The sequence below is a fragment of the Amblyomma americanum genome, chromosome 1 (assembly GCF_052857255.1).
Source record: "Amblyomma americanum isolate KBUSLIRL-KWMA chromosome 1, ASM5285725v1, whole genome shotgun sequence".
NCBI lineage: Eukaryota > Metazoa > Arthropoda > Arachnida > Ixodida > Ixodidae > Amblyomma > Amblyomma americanum.
Window position 1 is genome coordinate 23,952,280 of NC_135497.1, and position 20,136 is coordinate 23,972,415.

At 44.1% G+C, this 20,136-nt stretch overlaps 1 protein-coding gene across 1 annotated transcript in view; it reads left to right on the plus strand.

Moving 5' to 3' along the window:
• The first annotated feature begins 2,187 nt into the window (after positions 1-2,187).
• LOC144111390 (uncharacterized) overlaps positions 2,188-20,136 on the plus strand; it is a 31,662-nt gene continuing 13,713 nt past the window's right edge. Inside the window, 9 exon segments of the mRNA XM_077644675.1 lie at positions 2,188-2,454; positions 2,457-2,503; positions 2,585-2,709; positions 2,792-3,036; positions 6,035-7,725; positions 10,496-10,706; positions 10,769-10,878; positions 10,942-11,387; positions 11,446-11,550. Coding sequence (XP_077500801.1) covers positions 2,322-2,454; positions 2,457-2,503; positions 2,585-2,709; positions 2,792-3,036; positions 6,035-7,725; positions 10,496-10,706; positions 10,769-10,878; positions 10,942-11,387; positions 11,446-11,550 — 3,113 coding nt within the window. The 5' untranslated portion in view covers positions 2,188-2,321.

The window sequence follows — 20,136 nt, forward strand, 5'->3', positions numbered from 1 at the left end:
GCTGTCCTGGTATTTGCTCCTTTAGGGTGCCCACCGACTCCCCGGTCATTGGTTCAACGGCGGTTGGCTGCCGCACACGAGTTGTCCCCGAAAACAGCTCGCTCAGTGTCTGCCTTAGTTCAACTACTTGTTCTTCCAGAGAAATCCTCTTTCTTCTCTCCGCCTCAAGCTCTGCCTTTAGGTCGCTTCTTTCCACCTCAATCGCGGTGAGTTCGGCGTCCATCCGCGCCTTGATGTTGGCGATCTCCAGCTTTCCTTCTCTTTAGCCGCGTATGTAGTGAGCTCATCCCGCAAAACGTTCATCCTTATGCATTGATGACACTTGAAAGCAGGGTCTTCCCGAGCTTCGTGTACGGTGTCGTACGACGTGTCCTCCAAAACGAGCCACGATTTGCATGTCGTACACTGGACCCACTCCTTGACCGCAGAGTCTTCCTCAGTGGTCTCCTTCGTCTGGCCACGACGCCCCATGGCAAAAAGGGTGGTGGCGGGAAAAAGGGGGAAAAAAGGGGGGGTGTCGCTCACTCGCTCCTCACGATCTCACTCGTAACTCATCGCGTCGCAGCGTTCACACACAAAATGTCGCACGCACATCCGCACACCTGCTCCTTTAGGAGCGGATCGGCAGTTCAAATTAGTTTCTAACGGACTTCAGCACACACGAAGGCACCGCTCACTAATAGTAGTAAACCGCTTCACCTCAAGGTCGCCTGCCCTTGTGAAAGCCGTTCCATAGCCGTTGGAGCCCTCATGAGCTGCGCCCATCGGTTTAGGTGATCCGAAATGCCCGATTGGATGCACCAAAAACCACTCAAACTTCGAACTCGTCGCCTGCTATACAACGCTACTAACCTCTAATTAACTCCAAGTATAAACATTATTTAAAAACGGCACAAAAGCGATCGAGAAATAAACTGAATTCAAATTGGCCACCCGGCACGAATTACGAACCGATTACGTTCCAGAGCAGGGTTGCCAGATTTGGCTACTTTACGCCAAATTGGCGACTTTCTGAGCCTCCTGGCGACGAAAATTTTAGGTTGGCTACTTGGCTACTTTCGCAAAACCTTTTGCCTTTTGGGCAGTGACTACACAGACCGACCAAGAACCGATCGCTCCGACTGCGCGCTTCGACGTGCGATTCCGGCAAGGCTTCAGAAATTATTGAACTTAATTGCTGAACTAACCGGCGAGAAAACAGAGACAGTATCATGTGGCCGGACCTGCGCAAAGGAGTTGGCTAGCACCACTTCGTATACTTTCATTTTCCACTGTACGAACCTTAATTTCGATCGCCACAACCACTAGATCTCTATCGCTATAATCTCTGGATGTACCCCAGATCCTTCTGCGCGTGCCGTCGAATACAGGGCCGCTCCGAATAGCGCGGCCACACATCAGCGTGTTCACCCTGCATGCGTTTTGCTCACTTCAACGCACAGATTGCTTTAAAAATTGATGAAATGAAACTCCGCATAAAAATGTGGTGCACGTAGAATTCACGCGCTTTTAACGCGTCTAAAAAGAAAAAAAGCCAACGGCGGACAAAGTACACGTTTTCAGCCGCAGCAACGAACGTTGATAACTCCGAGGCGGAAGGCAATAATAATAATAATAATAATAATAATAATAATAATAATAATAATAATAATAATAATAATAATAATAATAATAATAATAATAATAATAATAATAATATAATAATAATAATAATAATAATAATAATTGGTTTTAGGTGGAAAGGAAATGGCGCAGTATCTGTCGCATATATCGTTGGACACCTGAACCGCAAAGATCTGCAACTGGCATGCAATCAATAAACTGAGCACGAATGTAAGTGATAAGCGTCTGCTTTTTCTTCGTGTCATACCATGACCATACTCAACAGCGGCAACGGCGGCGCTGCATTTGCTTCAGTTTGCAGCGCGTTTGCAGCGTTTGTTTGTAGCATGGAGCAAGGATAGAACTCTGGTTTGTAACGTTCTGTACAGTACAACATACCAGTATACATATCCTCCCCTGAAGCGCCTGAAGAACGCAACCACGCAATCTGAAACCTGCTGAAACAGATACTGAAAACTGAAACCGACTGAAGTACGGAACTGAGGATGCATTGAATTAGCCGGTTGTGTCCACGTAACGCAAGACTATCGGCAGACGTCATCAACGTCATAACCGAACGCTGGGAGGTTGGGCTAGCTGGGCTATGGTGGCTAGAATAGCTGGGCTGCGTATTTAATTCCGCATCTTCGTTCGTACTCACTTTGTGCATGTAGTTCCGTGAGTGGAATGTGCAACGCAGGCCTTTTGTCGCATTTAGTATGCACGCATATACATCGGACTTAGCTGAAATGCCTTTAGGCGCAACAATGACTTCGAATTCAAGCATAAGAGAACTACCGCCAGGCGATCCTGAATTGACGGCAAACATTGTAAGCCACTTGAAATCCCGTGGGCTTTTGATAAGTTACGGCGAGACTGCCTAGGCGATGTGGAGACGAAGGTAAGTAATCCCAGTGTCATTTTGTTGCTGAGGCATGCGAGACGCCGCTGCAACGCTGTTGCTTTCATGTGCCTGTTACAGCCAGCCTACCTAAACCTGAAGCAAAGAATCGAAGGCTACATCACGAAGTTCCTCTCAACGCAGACGTGGACTCCAGATATGAACAAGAACCATGTGCGAGACATGATGCGCAGGGAGATAAACGAGTGAGTTTGTTAATTCTCCCTTGATCAGCTTGGCGCGTCTCGTGTCGACGCGTTTGTGACTGATGCTGCGTTCGCTTCCCAGGTCCGGCATGCTCTCGGCAGGCATGGATCATCTTGTTGACCAGATAGTCAATCCTAAAATATACCAAGTGTTCACGCCTGAGGTAGAGGACGGCGTGCTTCAGTATCTCGGGTTGAGTTCGGCGAACGACACCTCGACCCATCAACCTGCGCCCGAGGCTGCTGCTGACACGACCAGCCAACCGCCTCCCCAAACGCCAGTCTTACCGCCGCCGCCGCTGCCGCCAAAGTCTGAATTCAGTATAGGTATTTGACGATGCTTTCGACTACTAACCGCCCCGTTGCTAACAATGCATGTTTCACTTTGTACCCCGTGGTTGTGACAGCCGAGGACGCTCGGAGCGGCCATATATTCCTGCCAGGCGTCGTGCACGCGTTGTGTGCTACGCCTGGCAGTAGCAGGAAACGCCCTGTTTACTGGAGAGCTTGGGAAGGGCCGTTTGGTGCAGGAGCATGGCCAGCGTCCTAGCTTCGCTGTTACCGCGCCGACCGTCTCGCCCCGAGCTCTCCACTGCTCGCCATCAAGGGGGCCAGCGGCAGTCATTTCCCAAACGCCTGTGTATAGTGCATGCATATAGAACAGCACTGCCAAGGGGAGCAGGCCGTTTTGCCTGCAACCTCTTAGCACCCATGGTGTGTCTGTGTGTGTGTGTGCGCGCGCGAGCGTGTGTGTGTACCCATGTTTAAACTGGTGATGCCTGCCTGAGAGTCCAGTCTATATTGTGATAACAGATCATCAGGACGTGATACAACATGTTTGCATACATGTAGATTGTGCTCACATGCTCGTTGATGACAAAACTAACCAAGAGGGAATGTGTTGGGCTAGCAACTGCACATAAATTGTCTTGTTGTAGGAAGTTCCCCAAATGCATTCTGCACGTCAGGAATATCAAAAGAAATCTTGGCTTTTATACTGTGCTCTACACCTGACTACATTGGATGTCTTGTTGCATGCATTGTTAAAAGGTGCAATGGGAGACATTGTCCTTGTGGATCTCTTAATTGCAAACAACACTGCACATCAGTAGATGCCGACTTACATATGTAAATATGTATACATATATTATATATACATATATATATGACCACACCTTTTGGTGAGTGTAATGGTAAAAAACTGATTTTAAGCTAGTGAATGACAGGAATGCTTTATTGCTGCTGGAAAGACTTGCAAGTGCACTGACCTCTTATATTTGTCCAGTGCCTTGACAAGCCCTGATCTGAACGATTTATTTGGAGCTAGCTCTAAGGTTGATAGAATTTGGGTCTCTGTTTCTCAATTTTCCTTCAGTGTGCACTGTATTTCAAGGGCAAAGTGCAATAGTGTATGAGCAAACAAATACGCAGAGACTCCGTGATTTGAAATATAAGCACCGATGTGTGTATTCTTAGTTCAGAAATGCAAAATTTGTTGGGGAAATGTCTTTTTCTATTTTCATCATTATTCCTTTTTTAGATGTGTCATTTTTCAATAAGACAACTTTACAAATGTTACATTGTTCTTTCTTAGATAGTTTTTTAGAGAATTATTAGTGAAATCATGTTACATGTGAGACAGTTTAGTATTTGAACTCACCCATGGAAAGACTGTGTTTTTACATCATTTAAAGTGAAACCAAAAGAACATTGTTTGAGCGTGAAATAAAATCTGCGATTAAATTTGCTGGCCTCGGAGCACTTTAATTGGTGTATTTCTATAGCAGTCATCTAATAAAGCACTTTCTGCTGTTGAAGTGGCACTGTTTCTGGTATGCCTAAGACAAGGTGCTGCATTGAGATGTCTCTTGGTACAGCACTTCCGAACCAGTGTAGGAGTCCAGTGCACGGGCATACTTTCCATGTGCAGCATAGCCAAGCATTGCTGTCACGGATGTATGGGGGAGGGGGTGAAATTCTGTAAACTGGGAGACTACCTTTGCACACTCTGTCTACATAAACACAAGACATTTGCGTTGTCTGTGTGGTTGGCTGGGGCAGCACATTTCTATATGCAGTGATGGGCACCAAAAGTTCTACCTGGATATGAGCACTTTAATCAGTGCAGCTAGAACATGTTTTATATAGAACAGGTATTAGCTAGCAGCAGTTGATGCTTTGTGTATCTATGTTTAGATTGTGTATTGATTCTGATATACAGTGTTATTAATGGCTGCCTGTCAATCTTTATAAGCGTTGGTTGAGAAAGTGCAGTTAACTTTCTATCACTTATGTTTAACTTGTTGAGCTTGGCAGCATGAATGAGTGAATTTGTTAAAAACTAAATGGATGAAAAGGTGGGGAGGGGGGGGGGGGGGGGGGGAATGAAGCCTGGGGGGAATGAAGCCTGTGATAGGGGAAGCTTGTTACTCATTTTTATTTTTACAGGCAAAATATTTTGATTGTGGCAAGCGGAAGCAGTAAATGCTAACTGTGAAGTCTGTTTTTTGTTTGTAGTCACCAGAGGTTGTGATTGCAGTTTAAACTTTTGGTACCCATCGCTGAATAATTGGGAACACAATGGCAGAAAGGGTGGGTCTTGAGTTTTACCTGCACGCTTAAAAAGGTGCAGTTCACATGTGCAGCTACTCACTGACCAGTGGCAAACGGCCTGTGTTTTGGTTAAAGCAATGAACATCTAATGGGCACCTAATATCTGGCTTTATGACCAAAGCCCTGTGATTTCAGGACTGATATTCAGTTATGGCCAAAGCACTTTGATAAGTACTGTAAAGATACCAATATCATCCTTATCAATTGCAAATGTAAAAGGAAACTTCATGCTGAGAGTGGTTTCCTTTTCTTTGTAGCACTCATTGCGGATATTTGTTCTGAGTGAAAGCTCTGCATACATTCCGAGTTGACAGCATACCTAAAGTCTACTAAAACAATAGCTTTAGAAATTATTTAGTAGAGTATTACGCAGGAAAGAAACTAACAGATGATGAAATCAAGGAAAGCCAATGACTGCTGGCTTCTTTCATGCGTATGTCGTAACGAGCCCCTCATTTCCCTGTCCTTTTGTGCTCAGTTTTCGAAGAATTGTCAAGGACAAGTCCGCACTGATGTGATTGGCTGCGTTTTAAAATTTATTCAGCCAGCAAATGCCGATGTTCAAATTCCAAGCTTACGTGCAAGTACAGGAGGTAGCTTAACTACACATGCTGCAGTCAGTGAACTCGTACATGTGAAAGGGACCTCATTTTTTAAAGTGCCAACTCATTTAGGGAAGCAGTAAAACTTTGGCATCATTGTTCTCCTTTAGATGAGACAACACAGGACGTCCCTGGCAGCTGCTCTCCCAAACCATACATAGAAGCGTTCATGCCTGATGACTTCACAGACTCGTCTTCTGAACCTCATCTCATGATTGTGACAGATAACTGTGAACGCACCGAAGAGCTTCCTGCAGAGTTGCAGTTTGAGGACGCTTCAAGTGCCGATTTGTGTGACACTTCAGCCGAACCTCTTCAGCCAATTCCAAATGAAATAGTTGGCGAAGCACCTGTTCCTGAGCAGGTAGATGCCATGGAGCCAGAGCCGCAAGTCATCTGTCCGAGTGTAAATGCTGATGGGAGGCTTCCTGCTGAAGATGTTGTGGTTGAGTCTGCTGTACCACTCGATGACATGAAGTCTGATTTTATGAGCGAAAGAAAGCCTATCGAAATTGACAAGAAAGATGGTGAGAAGATAGCTGACTTGAAAAAGAAGGAATCCAAGTGCGTGGACAAGGACAGGAAGGAACGGAAGCTGGATTCTGGCAAGGGCAGAGAATTAGGCTCCCATTCAAGTCGGTCTGAATCGCATTCCAAAATTCACATGTCAAAAAAAGGCTCAGACGGGAGCAGATCAAAGCCACATAAATCTAGAGGAGATGGAGATTTGAGCAAGGAGAGCCGGGATCTATCAAAAGAAAAAAAGCGCAGTTCATCTCGTGACAAGGGAAGTTCTTCAAGGGGTGAAATGTCAAGGAATAAGACAGATGTGAGTAAAGATGAGCGCGGCAAAGGGTACTCAGGCCAATCTAGCAGATCAAAGGAATGTGACATTCGGAGTGAGCGGAAGCGATCAGATGATAGACATCGCCACTACAGTAGCAGCCAACCTCACGATGATAAAAAACGACACAGTGATAGACATTCTCGCGAAGAAAAGTCCAGGGATCGTTCCGACAGTCATAGGTCACATAACGAAAGCCGAAGAGACAAAGACAAGTCTTCCACAAAAGTTTCTTCCAGGCAAGACAAGCCAAGTAAGTCCTCTGAGAAACATGGTGAAAGTTCTCAAAAAGACAAAGGTCATGAGAAAGAAAGAAAAGATTACAGTAGGCAAAGTTTTTCTGACGGCAGGGACGGCGGAGCCTCAAAAAAGGCTTCATCTGAACAGACTACACAACCCATGTGTCAGAGTTCATTCCAAGCAAATGATAGCACATCGTGCCATGTGGACATGCCAGGAACTTTTATACCAGACCGTTTGGAAATGCGCAGAAATTCCCATGATAGCTCTCAACTGAGCTTTCAAAGTGCCTCACAAGATTCTTCCTTGGGAATAGTGGAACACGTTACGCAAAATGCTCTGAAGGAAGGTATTTTAAATAGTGCCAATCAAAGTGAAACAAAAAGTGATGTGCAAGCTGCTGAGGATATCGCTCAAGAAACATTATCAGAGACATATGATGAGAGTTCTCGAGATGCGCTGCAGCTTGTTGAAGCAAAAGAGGCAGAGATCCTAAGGTTTTCATATGTGACTGACAAGGCGTCAAGTAACAGTGGAATTGATTTGCAACTGGTGGACACTGTTACTGAAGAACCACCTCAAGATGTGCACAGTAAGGAGCCTGCACAATTGGAGAACGGTGACCAAACGAGTGTTCCCGGTGATGTAGCACTACTTGATGTACCTGAACAGAAGAGCCTTTTAAAAGGAGAGAAGCATGCAGCAGTCAGACGAAAGGTGGGTTTGAACGCTGGCTTAATATTCTCAATCCTTTTGCTGTGGGCAGGATGATGAACCAAAGTGTTTGTAATTTCTTTCCAGAGAAAATAATTCAGTTTCAGGTTTAACTTAATTGAAAAAAAGATTGTGCTGGTTGGTCACGGCGAATTGCTGGATTAGGTTGTTCCAGATGCTTCACTTCATAACAGCACACAAAAACAGAACACGGACGCTCTTTCTATCCATCCGTGTCCATTTTTGTGCGCTGTAGTGAAGATGCATACTGGTAGAAAGTGGCTCATATTTTCAAATAACCTAAACATACGTAAGGTGGCAGGATTGTATCTCTTTAGCTTGGAAACAAATGGAGCATGAAAATATGTGTAAACATACTGAAAAGGAAACAATCAGTACCTTGCTTCAGGTTATGCTTCAGGACATCCGAATTGCAGTGCGCTTGCACACCTAGGAAACGACGCATCATCCAGAGGTCTGTAAAAAAGTTTTGCTGTTGAAGTAGCTTGCATTGCACTAACCTGTGCAGCTGGCTTGTGAAGGACAGTTTGTGGCATCCTGTACAAAACAGGCTGCCAGTCTTTCATCCTACTGCTTCAGAGTGTTTTTTTTTTTTCTTATCTGTCCTCTAGCTTTGGTACTCGGCATACCATGGCTGGGCCAACAAAAGCTGGTAGGGCCACTGGAGGTACGCTAGGGGAAACAGAATTGTTGTGTTATATGTTGCTGGCACTCACTGCAGGGGCATCCATTGTGAGGCTGCAGGCTGTGTCATCTGGATACTGAAATGAATTTTGATCATTTCTGTATAATGTAAGGTAACCCATTTGATGTCACACGGACACTTTCAAAGGCTATCGAGTCGAAAGCCTGCGAGATTCTCAATTGCTATTGAAACTCTGGAGTTAAGCCGCTTTTACAGGGCAAATATCGCTGTGGAGAGTTTCCATCATATCACACCAAGGTGTTCCGGCGCCATCGTCTCCGTGAATAATTTTGCAGGCATGGTAGCAATGGCTAGCAAACAGCTTGCAAGTTTAACCTTGAAAGGTTAAAAACAAAACGTTTATTCATTACAGTAGTGTTAATCACTCTTGAAATAAGCTTTGTTGTCTTGAACAAGCTGCAGTAGCATTCGTGCACTTTTGAGGAAGCTGGTGTTGGTTTTGCATTGCTGGCAACAGTGGTACTAGGCATGCTGCAGTGTTTTGTCTCCAGGGCTGTCTTTTCTTTTTTTGCAAAATAAGTTGTATATATTGAAGTTCCATTTTTTTTTATAAATTGATACTGTTCCGATTTTATTCCTCTGCACGTTACTGCGAGCACTTCGCACCCGAGAGTGCACGCAGCCAGTGTACAAAGGCCCTCGAAATCTTGATAGAGTTTAGCGCGGCTCCGTGGCTCAATAGACAATTGACTCTATGGCCATTGAAACCATCCGTGCAGCTGCGTGCAATGACCTTTGGGTCGACAGACTATCGGTTTGAGGGCCTTCAAAATGCCCGTGTGACAGAAAAAAAACGCTGTTAGACCATTTGGCTATTCTGCTGAGCTTTCATTTCTTTACAAAGTTGAACATAAAGAATAGCCATGGCCATTGTTGCCGACATGAGTGACTTGTTCCATGTAGTATTAGATATCATATCGTGTCATTTTTGTCATGCTGGATTACCAAGCCAACACAAGCACCCAGCTTGCTGTCTGTAAACCTGCCCAAACCTTGTCCTCTCCAGGGCATCTACAATGGCATCACATGTAACATGGCCAGTTGCGTTGAAATAGAAATACAAACACCTTCAGTAAAAATGGTTTTTCTCATTAAAAAATGCATCTAAATGTGCGTGCTCTTTGACATCCACTTCATAGAAGCAAATGGACAATGCATGCAGAAACATTTATTATGAGAGTGAGAACACAGCGGTAAAAAGTAACTGGCTGTTTATGAATTACAGTCCTATCCCTATCATTACCATATAATTTCCAGCTAGTGCAGCGTCCTCTGGTAAAACCTGTTGGCATGTTTTTGTAAGGCAGATTTCATACCATGGTGCCTCTCTCGTGTTGGATTCCTGTAAAAGCTACAATAAAGCTGCCACTTGAGCAGGCCACACGTGCTAACTCCTCTTCCACATGTCGTGGCTGCTGTGTTCAGACCTAAATGCCTAAATGAACTGCACGGCAGGAAGCATGCCATTAAACTATGCCCAGTCATTACATCACAAACTTCGCCCTTAAATGCCAGTCGCCGCAGTGGCTCAGTGGTTATGGCGCTCTGCTGCCTACCCGAAAGACGCGTGTTCGATCCCAGCCGCGAGAGTCTCATTTCGGGGGAGGCGAAATGCTAAAGGCCCGTGTACTGTGTGATGTCAGTGCACAGTAAAGAGCCCCAGGTGGTCGAAATTTCCAGAGCCCTTCACTACGGCATCCGTCACAGCCTGAGTCACTTTGGGACGTTAAAGCCCCATAAACCATAATCCTTAAATACCACCTACTCACCTTGTCCGCCTCATTGTCATCAAGGAGCCCGTACGGGTTCCGAAAAGTCTTTTTTCATTGTTTGACTTAGTCACTGACTGTAAACCATTTTTGCCGAATGCAGCCAGTGCACAGAGGAAAATGGTCCCAGAAACAGTCACATTACCAAAGGATTCTAATATCTTATTCCTGGTTCTTGTAAAGTGAAAATGAAAAAATGCGTTCTGGTTCATGCAGAAGTGTCTTCTTTTGGTTTTTCAGTGCATTCCAACACCTTGGTTAAATATTCTCTTTTTAGACTACTACAGAGACAAATTCTCCTGAGAAGAAACGGCCAAGGAGAGAAGATTCAGATGGCCATGTATCGGATGGTGCCTTGTCAGATGTGACTGTCAGCTCTGTGCACACCAGTGACCTGTCTTCCTATGATGACTGCATCAGTGTCTCTTCTGCTGATGAGGATGATTGTGCTATAGTTAGAGAGAAAAAGAAGATACCACTAAGAGAAAGTAAGTGAAGCAGAGAATTGCTGATGTTGAATTTTATTCATGTATTATCTCTGCATTTCCAGTTAAGAAAATGACCAGCAGCAGCAATGAGGATGATGACCGCATGAGCAGGTCAGAAACAGAGCCGCCTGCTTGTGATGGAGTTATGCCACTGCCTGTTGTCCCAGAAGAGGTACAGGTTTCATTGCCCCATGTTTTGCTGGACAGAGCATGCTTAGCTTGCTTATCTTTGCAGGTTACTGAGTGTGAACCTACTCCAAACAAGGAATTGCAGCCACCCAGCCCAGAACCTCTTCAGACGAGCAACACTGAGAAGGCATCTAGCTGTCCATCCACAGTGATCTCCGGTGGAGCACCCGAGCCTAAGATGGGATTGCGGCGGACTCGCAAAATCAACCCTAAGTATGTATCTGAAGAGTTTTCATCCATTTTTACAGAAGGAAAAAAGCCAACGGGAACCATAGACTTCAGTGAATTGGCAAAGTATGGCAAGGAAAGACACCATGAAGAGCAGTCATCATTGCGAGCCGAGCCTCGAAAGGTGTTTTCACGAGAAGGGGCATCTGATCACTTCGGGACTCTCATGTCGTATGAAGAAACCGACCACCTTTCGGAAGCATCCGTCACTGACCGATCCCGGCGGCCTGCACGCAGACTAAGTGGCAATGAACCGCGGCCTAGGTAAGAACACAGGTTCACTGGCTGCATACAATGCTGACTTGCTGCGTACGGTTTCCAGGTCAGAATCCACATCGTCAAAGCGTTACCAGTCTTCCGACCTGTACAAACCACGGCCAGTTATCCCGTCACGAAGTCGTCGCAGCCGGCCTTCACCACCTAGACAGTAAGTGGCCAGCATTCTTGTTTTTCTCTATATTTGCTGCCGCAACTGGCGCCGCCACATGTAGCTCGTTATAACTTCACATTCAGCCTTGACTTTCCATCTTGCTGTCCTTGCTCTATGTGGATTAGCAGGCCAGAGACCTGTTCCTTTGGCCAACCTCTCTACCCTTCCAAGCACTAAGTACAGCTATATTGAGAGATAATTCCTACTGAGAACAGAGCTTGGATGAGCGAGAAAATTGCACTGAAGTGAAAGACTGTAGTGATTCCCCTCGAAAATTCTAGTGGCCACACTTTGTAAAGGGAGTTCTTCGGGGGTCACAGTTGGCTTACCACTTTCACGAGCAGCATTATTTCATCTGGAAGCACCACCAAAATAGGAAAGCAGCGCAGTGAGTGCTATTGAGAAGTGAGGCTGCAAGGCATCACTGCTCAGTTGGTCAGCATGAAGCAGTCATGCACAGCAGCTTCAAAACTTTAAGCCAAGCATGAGCTTTCTGATTCATTTGTGCTCTTTCCAAACAGTGAGGCCACCATTATCACAGAGGGCAGTAAACTGTTTTCATGGCAACCAGGGTGGCAGCACCATTTTTTGATAACTATTGTACCAAAGGGCCATTGCATTGGCGGGGAAAGTAGTTTTCACTTCTTTGTTTTGTTTTTTATTCGCCAAAGGGATCGCGCTGTAAGAATGATGTAACACCATATTGCATTTTTCGGGTATGTTGATGAGGTAAGCAAACGGGGGCTTCATTCGCAATTTTTTAAGCTGGACTGCCACCTTTTTGGGTAGAATAAAGATGCCGAGTGTTTGGACCTTTAAGGCCCCTCAGCGAAGGCAGCACACCACTTTGGCCCCAGCTTCCCATAGACGGCACCTCCGGCCTGACCCGACCGGGGGGAATCGGCAGTCGCCTTTTCCTGTCCTCCCCTTAATCTTTCACTTTCCTATCCCTTTCTCAAACTCTCCTGTCCTCTCCTCCCTTCTTGGTTTTTCTTCCTTTCCTTGCGGCTAGGGTTAACCGTGTGTTGTGCAGCTACCCTGTGTTGCCCTATATTTGATTATATAGTCGTGCTGTGCAGCTGGCGTGGGCAGGACTTTCTCGCAAATTACTGTCCCGTCTCCTTGTTGGTCTCTATGGTGGGTGGCTGGCACCACAGCTTAACAGCACATATTTTTCATGGCTCCTCCTTTCCCACCAAACAATCGCCCTCACAAAAGAGGGTGGAATGAGGCAACTGACTTCTTTCAGAAGAAGGCAACCTTTCCAAAGTGCTATGTTGTACACAGCAAAGTGGTGGTTCAGTGACACGGTGGCTCAGTAGTTACGTTGCTTGGCTGCTGACCGAAAAGATGCGGATTCGATCCTGGCCGCAGCGGTTGCATTTCGATGGAGGCGAAATGCAAGAGTCCCGTGTACTGCAATTTCAGTGCACGTTAAAGAACCCCAGGTGGTCGAAATTTCCGGAGCCCTTCACTGTGGCGTTCCTCATAGCCTGAGTCGCTTTAAACCCCCATAAACCGTACACAGCGAAGTTGAAGAAAAGCCAGCATGAATTTTGTCCTCCTTCACAGTATCCAAGTCTTTGACAAACGCCTTGGGCCCAGGTTACAAAGTAACCAAAAAGGCCAGCGGTGATTTATTACTTGAACTGCAAAATAATGTTCAGCACTCCAAACTTCAGAACATTGTGACCATAGGGGAAATGCCTGTGTCCATCACAGCTCAGAGGTCCCTAAACACAATCTGTAGAGTCGTCTCTGAATGCGGCACCTTCATTTAACAGAGGCAGAAATACTGGTAGGGCTTGCTGACCAAGAAGCAACCAACATACACCGAATCGAAATCCGTAAAGATAACAAGGAAATCCCGGCCAAACATCTTATCCTGACATTCAAATCCAGCACATTGCCAGAATCAATAGAAATGGGGTACATCAAACTTTATGTATGCCCATACATTCCAAACTCTTGAAGATGCTTCAGATGCCAGAAGTATGGTCATGGATCACTTAGCTGTCGCGGCCATGAAATTGCACAAAATGCGCTTCAAAAGATCATCAGTCAGATAACTGTGACAGTACACGTTCTTGTGCCAACTGCCAGTGGAACCACCAGGCATATTCCAGGGCGTGTCCATCCTGGAAGAAAGAAAAGGAAATCGTAGCCATTAAGACAAAAGAAATTACTATATCGTTCAAAGAAGCACAAAGGTGATATGCAGTCTCACAAGGCTCATTCTTCTTCACTGCCAGAACAAATTTCACTGATGTGGTGCGCAGGGGCGGTGCACCACACAGCACTCTGGCACCTGCCCAGGCCACTTTCACAGAGGGGCCATCCATGCCCCAGACAGGGACTGCGAAGGCTGCTCTGCCACCTCCAGAGTAGGCAGCGCCGGTCCGTGGGTTGGCATCCCGCAGGACTTCGCCCCGTCGGGGGAAGCCTGAAACACATACACCCGCAGCTTCTCTGCGGTCCTCCAGCACCTCTAGCGCAATGGTGGATGCAACTCCAAGTCTGCCCGCTTTGCAGCAGCAGAACAGCTCTTTTGAGCGAAAAATAGACAGAGCCCTGATTACGGGCCCCTAAGTAAACCCATTCCCACCCAAAAACATAAACATTACTTTTTTAGTTTAGTGGAACTGTAGAGGACTGCTGAGGAATTACAGTGACATAACACATATTTTAGGGTCAGTGTCACCAGTAGCTTTATGTCTTCATGAAACTAATCTTGGTCCACAACATGTGAATATCCTGAAACATTATAAAACTTCTAGATGCGATCGCAAGGAGGCAAATAGACTCTCAGGAGGCGTCACAATTGTCGTTCAAAGCGGCGTCCCTACTCAAGAAACTCAAAACAAAACTTGAGGCTGTTGCGGTCAGCATCGTCAGCTACAAAACAAGAACAATCTGTTCTGTATATCTTCCGCCATATTTCACATTAACAGTCCATGATCTATAAGAACTGATCAATGAACTTCCAGAGCCATATCTGTTAGTTGGGGATTTTAACGCTGACTCCCCTTTTTGGAGAAGTGGAACACTATGACTCTAGCGGGCCAAATAATCGAAGATTTTATCGTCACAAATAATGTATGTCTTTCAAATGCAGAAAAGGCCACATACTGCTTCCCAGCCTCTGGGAAAATGAGCTTTTTTGGCCTGTCTTTTGTTCACCGTCTGTTTTTAGCGATTTTAAATGAAATGTTTTAGACAATCCATATGGGATTGATCACCTGCCAGTGTTTATCAGCATATCATCCTCACCTGCAGTCATCCCAGCTAAACCACAATGATGGAAGCTCCATTTAGCTGACTGGGCATTGCTCAGAGAAAAAGCCATTTTAGAAAGCATATTCTCAAAAACACTTAGCATAGATAAACTCAATGAAATTCTCACGAAGTGTATCATCGATTCTCCACACCTAGCTATCACCCAGTCCACAGGAGTGGTGCACCAGAACCGCAAGGTATTGTGGACAGAAGAATGTAAGGAAGCTAAAAAACATCAAAAAACAAAGCTTGAGGTGTTTTTCGTAGGCATCCAACTCACAAGAATCTCATAATTTTCAAAAGTCAAAAGCTAAAGCTTGATATATCCGTTGGGAATACCGAAAAATGTCTTGGCAAAGTTATGTGTCTTCCATAAACAGCACAGTAACATAAAAAAAATGTCAGAGCAGGTTAGAAAAGTAAATGGCGGCTACTTCCCATTCGCACTTCCTCTTCTGACAGAGCCTAGTATACAGACAAGTATTAAAGAACAAGCAGACATTTTGGGTCAACATTTTTCTACAGTTTCTAGTTCCTCACGCTGCACACAGTCATTCTTAAAATACAAAACCACAAACGAAAAAGGCTTCCTACACCAGGCAGCACAAACAAGTCTTACAATAATTTGATTACACTTCAAGAAATTGAGATAGTACTGTCTATAGGTAAACAAAGTGCACCAGGCCCCAATGAAAATCATTATGAAAGGCTGTCCCATCTATCGAACCTTCTGTACAAGTTATGTTTAATTTTTTAACAAAATATGGGTACTGGGAAAATACCAGTGGCTTGGAAAAAAGCCATCATTGTTCCATTCCTAAAACCAGTAAAGCCACCAACCTCCCCTGGTAGTTAGAGGCCTATAACCCTTACAAGCTGTCTTTCCAAATCTTTTGAAAGTTCTCAGTATTAAGTTAATGTTTAGTCTAGAATTCCGTGAGCTTCTTGATGTCCACCAATGTGGTTTTAAAAACCATACTATACAGTTGACCATCTCGCCCGCCTGGAAAACACAGTCTGAGAGGCGTTTGTACACAGACAACACTGCCTTGCTGTCTTTTTCGATATGGAGATTCGGGATTCTTCGTGGCCTGGCAGAGCTTGGCATCCGCAGGAGGATGCTAAAATGATCCAAGTTCATATCGGTGCTACCCTCTCGAAGAATTTTACTCAGGAGAATGATGTGCCTTAGGGATGCATTTTAAGTACTGCATTGTTCATAGTAAAAATGAATTCCTTAACCAGCATAATTCCAGTCCATTATGTGCTCAGTATACGTAGATGACCTTCAAATTGCATGTGCATCTTCTAGTTTATCAACTTGTGAGAGACAAATACAACTCACAATAAACAAATTAGCAATTTGGGCAGACAGAAGTGGATTTAGGTTTTCCTCATAAAAACAATCGTTCCTTTCTCGTTCCAAAGAGGACTGCAGATTGATCCCACTCTCCACATAAATGAAACCATACTTCCAGTAAAACAGGAACACAAATTTCTAGGCCAAACTCTTGACAGAAAGCTCACGTTCCAGCCACACATAAACAACCTAAAAAAAGCAACTCAGTCCCAGAATGTACTCAAAGTACTGTCACAAAAATGCTGGGGGTAGGATAGGATGTGCCTCTTGCAAATCTATTGCTCAGTAGTATGCTCTTCCTTACGCTATGAATGCATAGTGTATGGGTCTGTGAGCCCATTATACCTTAAAACGCTGGATCCAGTACGAAACCTTGGTTTGCACCTTTCAACTGGTGCATACAGAACATCCCCCGTTAATAGTCTTCACGTAGAAGCAAATAAACTGCCCCTCACCGACAGGAGAACAATACTTAACTGTGCATACGTACTGAAGGTCGTTACCAAAACATCTGTGTTACCCCATAGTTACTAAACGCCCATCCAGAACACTCTTTACCAACAAACCTCAAGCTGTCGGACCACTCCTCTTCTGCTTCAAAGAAAAATGCTAAGAATTAAACTTATTAGATGCACTTCCTGATGTTGCCCGGAGACCCGATCCGTTGCCACCTTGGGACACGTTTCCTGCTGTACGGAATTTCGCACTTACATTCACAAAAGGCAAACTCCACAGGAATATATACAGCATGTTTTTTTCAGTAAGTGAAAAATATGAGAATTACAGATTTTTGCACAGACGATTATAAAACAGCACTTTAAGTAGGGAGTGCGATAACACAAGAGAAATGGGAGAAAGTAGTCAGGCTGCCTCATTGTGAATTTTTACAGAAGAATGCTTTACCATTGCTGTAGCTGTAGAATAGATAATGAAGAATAACTTGGAGAACATTGTTATCTGCACTGACTTCCTCACTGTAATTACAGCAATAATCCCCAGAAATGCATTTGAACCCATAAAAGGAAACATAATACGTAATGTAATAAAAGCTGATGCACAAGACGTACAATAAAGTTCTGCTGGGTTCTTAGTCACGTGGGAATCAGCGGGAACGAGAGCACTGATACTGATGCATGTGTCGCATTTGCCTAAAATGAAGTAAAACAAACGTACCGCATAAAACTGCATTAAGTTTGTCCAAAATTAGCTGAGAACAAAATAGCAGGCTTCATGGGACACCGAGGTTAACGACAAGCTGCACTTTGTAAAGCCCGTCCTGGGTGAATAGAAGACCTGTAGGCACCAGGAACGATTTATAGAAGTAATTTTATGTCTCCTCCAAATTGGACATACACTCATTACACATAATTTTCATTCATTCATTCACTTCATGAATGAATTGAAATGAATGAATGAATGAAATGAAATAATTTCTTACTGACAAAACAAGACAAACGCTTTGTGAAAGATGTGGAGATGAGCTCACACTAAACCATTTTTTTATTCTCTTGTTCAGAACTCGAAAAACTAAGAAAGAAGCACTTTACTAAATTTTATAATGAATGCATTCCTTTACACCTAGCGCTGCTCTTAGGTGAAAATGCATTGTTAACACATCATATGTTTTTAGCTTTTTAAAAGAAGCAGATGTTCTTCGAGAAACTAAGTTTTGATCCACTGCTTTGCTTTATTATATGACATGCATCAGCCACTTTCTCATTCCTTCTCATTCCTGAGAAGAGGGCTCAGGTCTTTATTGGATTGGTTTGGGAGCCTCAAGATCCTTGCCCAGCCAAGAATGGCTGGTGAGGTTACCCGGCCTTATTTAAAACTTTTGCTATTAGCCATCTATAAAATTTCTTTCCTCTCTCATTACTAGGTAGAACAAACTAACCTTTTAGGCCCTGTACACCACCTTTTTTGCTTATATATTGGTAAAAAATAGGAAGAAAAGTTTTCCTAAACCTTGAGCTTGGCGCATGATAGCATTAGCTGCTTATGCGTTATTAAAGCCAACACAACATCGTCTTTGCCCTCTGAACTGAAGTCGGATGATGAGGCAGTATGCTCAGTCACTACTAACTAGAGAGTGAAAAAATCAACTGCGGATGCAGTTGAATCAGAAGATTTGCCTACATGAATCAAGATTTCCCGCATTCCTTGTTGCGTGCAACGCTGGCAGAAGCGACCATTCTCAACTTCTATGCTCTGCTGTTTGCACAAGCAGTTGAAAATTGCCACACATGAAAAAAAAAGACAGACTAAACCTAAACTAGTTTTCTAGGCAGGTATCGCACAGCATGCTCAAGAACGGCATGGAAGCATTTAAAATTGGCGTCTGCATCCACCGTTAGCGTGCTAACGATGGTCATGGGCGCTGGCTGTACAGGGAGAGTTGAGGCATAGTAAACAACAGTGGCAAGTGCAGGAGTGTTCAAGTTGTGCAGAACTATAAAATGGTATGATCAGGAAAAAAAAAAAAAACAGTATGGGAGCCATGTGGCATAATGCACAATCATTCATTATAGCTTGCAGTGGAGCTTACAACAAATGCAAAACTGCCAACCACACGTACAGACAAGGTCATTAGCGTAGCCATTGGCTGTCATGTACCCACATAGACTGCAACATCACTGGAGCTGTGCTTTATGCCTTATGCCTTCACTTCAAGTTGACATATACATCAGTATTACCTGTAATTTTTAATTTTTAGTGCAGAGTTTTTTTGCCACAACCACAGAATTGTTATATTGAGCCTGCATTGAGTAGGAATATTGCTATTTTCCAAGCGCAAGCATGCTCACGTAGACATTATGCATGGATTATTTTTATTATAAACTACATAAGAATTGCGTTGTATTTTTCACTTCCAACAGCTATCCCAGACACATCAAATGGGCCTTTCCTTGTTTCCGACAGGGATCACAGTGCCATTCAGTGTCAGAGATGTCAGATGTCATTCTCGTCAAACACCGATGTGAATAAATAAATAAATGACTCTAGTGTTCACACCGAACACAAAGTTTAAAGTGGCAAAGTGCTTTTGGCAGATGGCAGCAAAGCCACAGCCTTGGTATTATTTCCTACGGGGATTCTATAACATGTCAGAATTAAGTGCCCACTGACAAAAAGTGTTTAATCTCCACAGAATACAGTGAATTTCACCAAAACCCGCAGCGAGTTATGTGTGGACCTCCATCAACATGCCATCTTGCCCGATGTAGCCAGGCTTCGCAGTGCCCCCTAAAATTTAGTTCTCGCGAATACTTTTTCCTGTATCACTCTGTGAATGGAAGTATTAAGGATCTGCTTTGTCAGCGATTCACAGTACTAAAATGTTATGGGTGGTGGTCGAATAGACAAAAACAGATCCGCATTAACTTCTTGAGCCAAAGCTAAATGCTAAGTTTCATTTTGCATGTAATGCTTTAATAAATCTCACCAGCGAACTTGTCGTATAAGTTTTTAAAGCACGTTTCAGCTGTAATGCAAATTTTTATACTACGAATGGACAGCGTTACAAATACATACCACCACTTCTTGTTATGAAGACTGTCATACACGTGTGTCACTTTCTTCTTGAAAGCGAGCGGTTGAAATGACTTGAAATTTATGTCAGTCAGTTGCTAGAGTCATTCTGAATACAATTTTACCATTTGTATGCATGTAAAGCTTCATAAAATTTCGGATAATGCCACCTCAGTGGCTATGGCATTTGGCTATTGAGCCCAAGGTCATGAGGTTGAATCCCTGCTAAGCAGCTACATTTCAATGGAGGCAAAATGGAAAAATGCCTATGTGCTGTACAATGTCAGTTCACACTACAGAGCCCCAGGTGGCGAAAATTGGTCCAGAGCCTTCAACTACGATATATCTCATTGCTGATGTGCAGCTTTGGGACATTAAAGTACTCATACCATATCACAATTGTGCAGTGCCATTAAAAT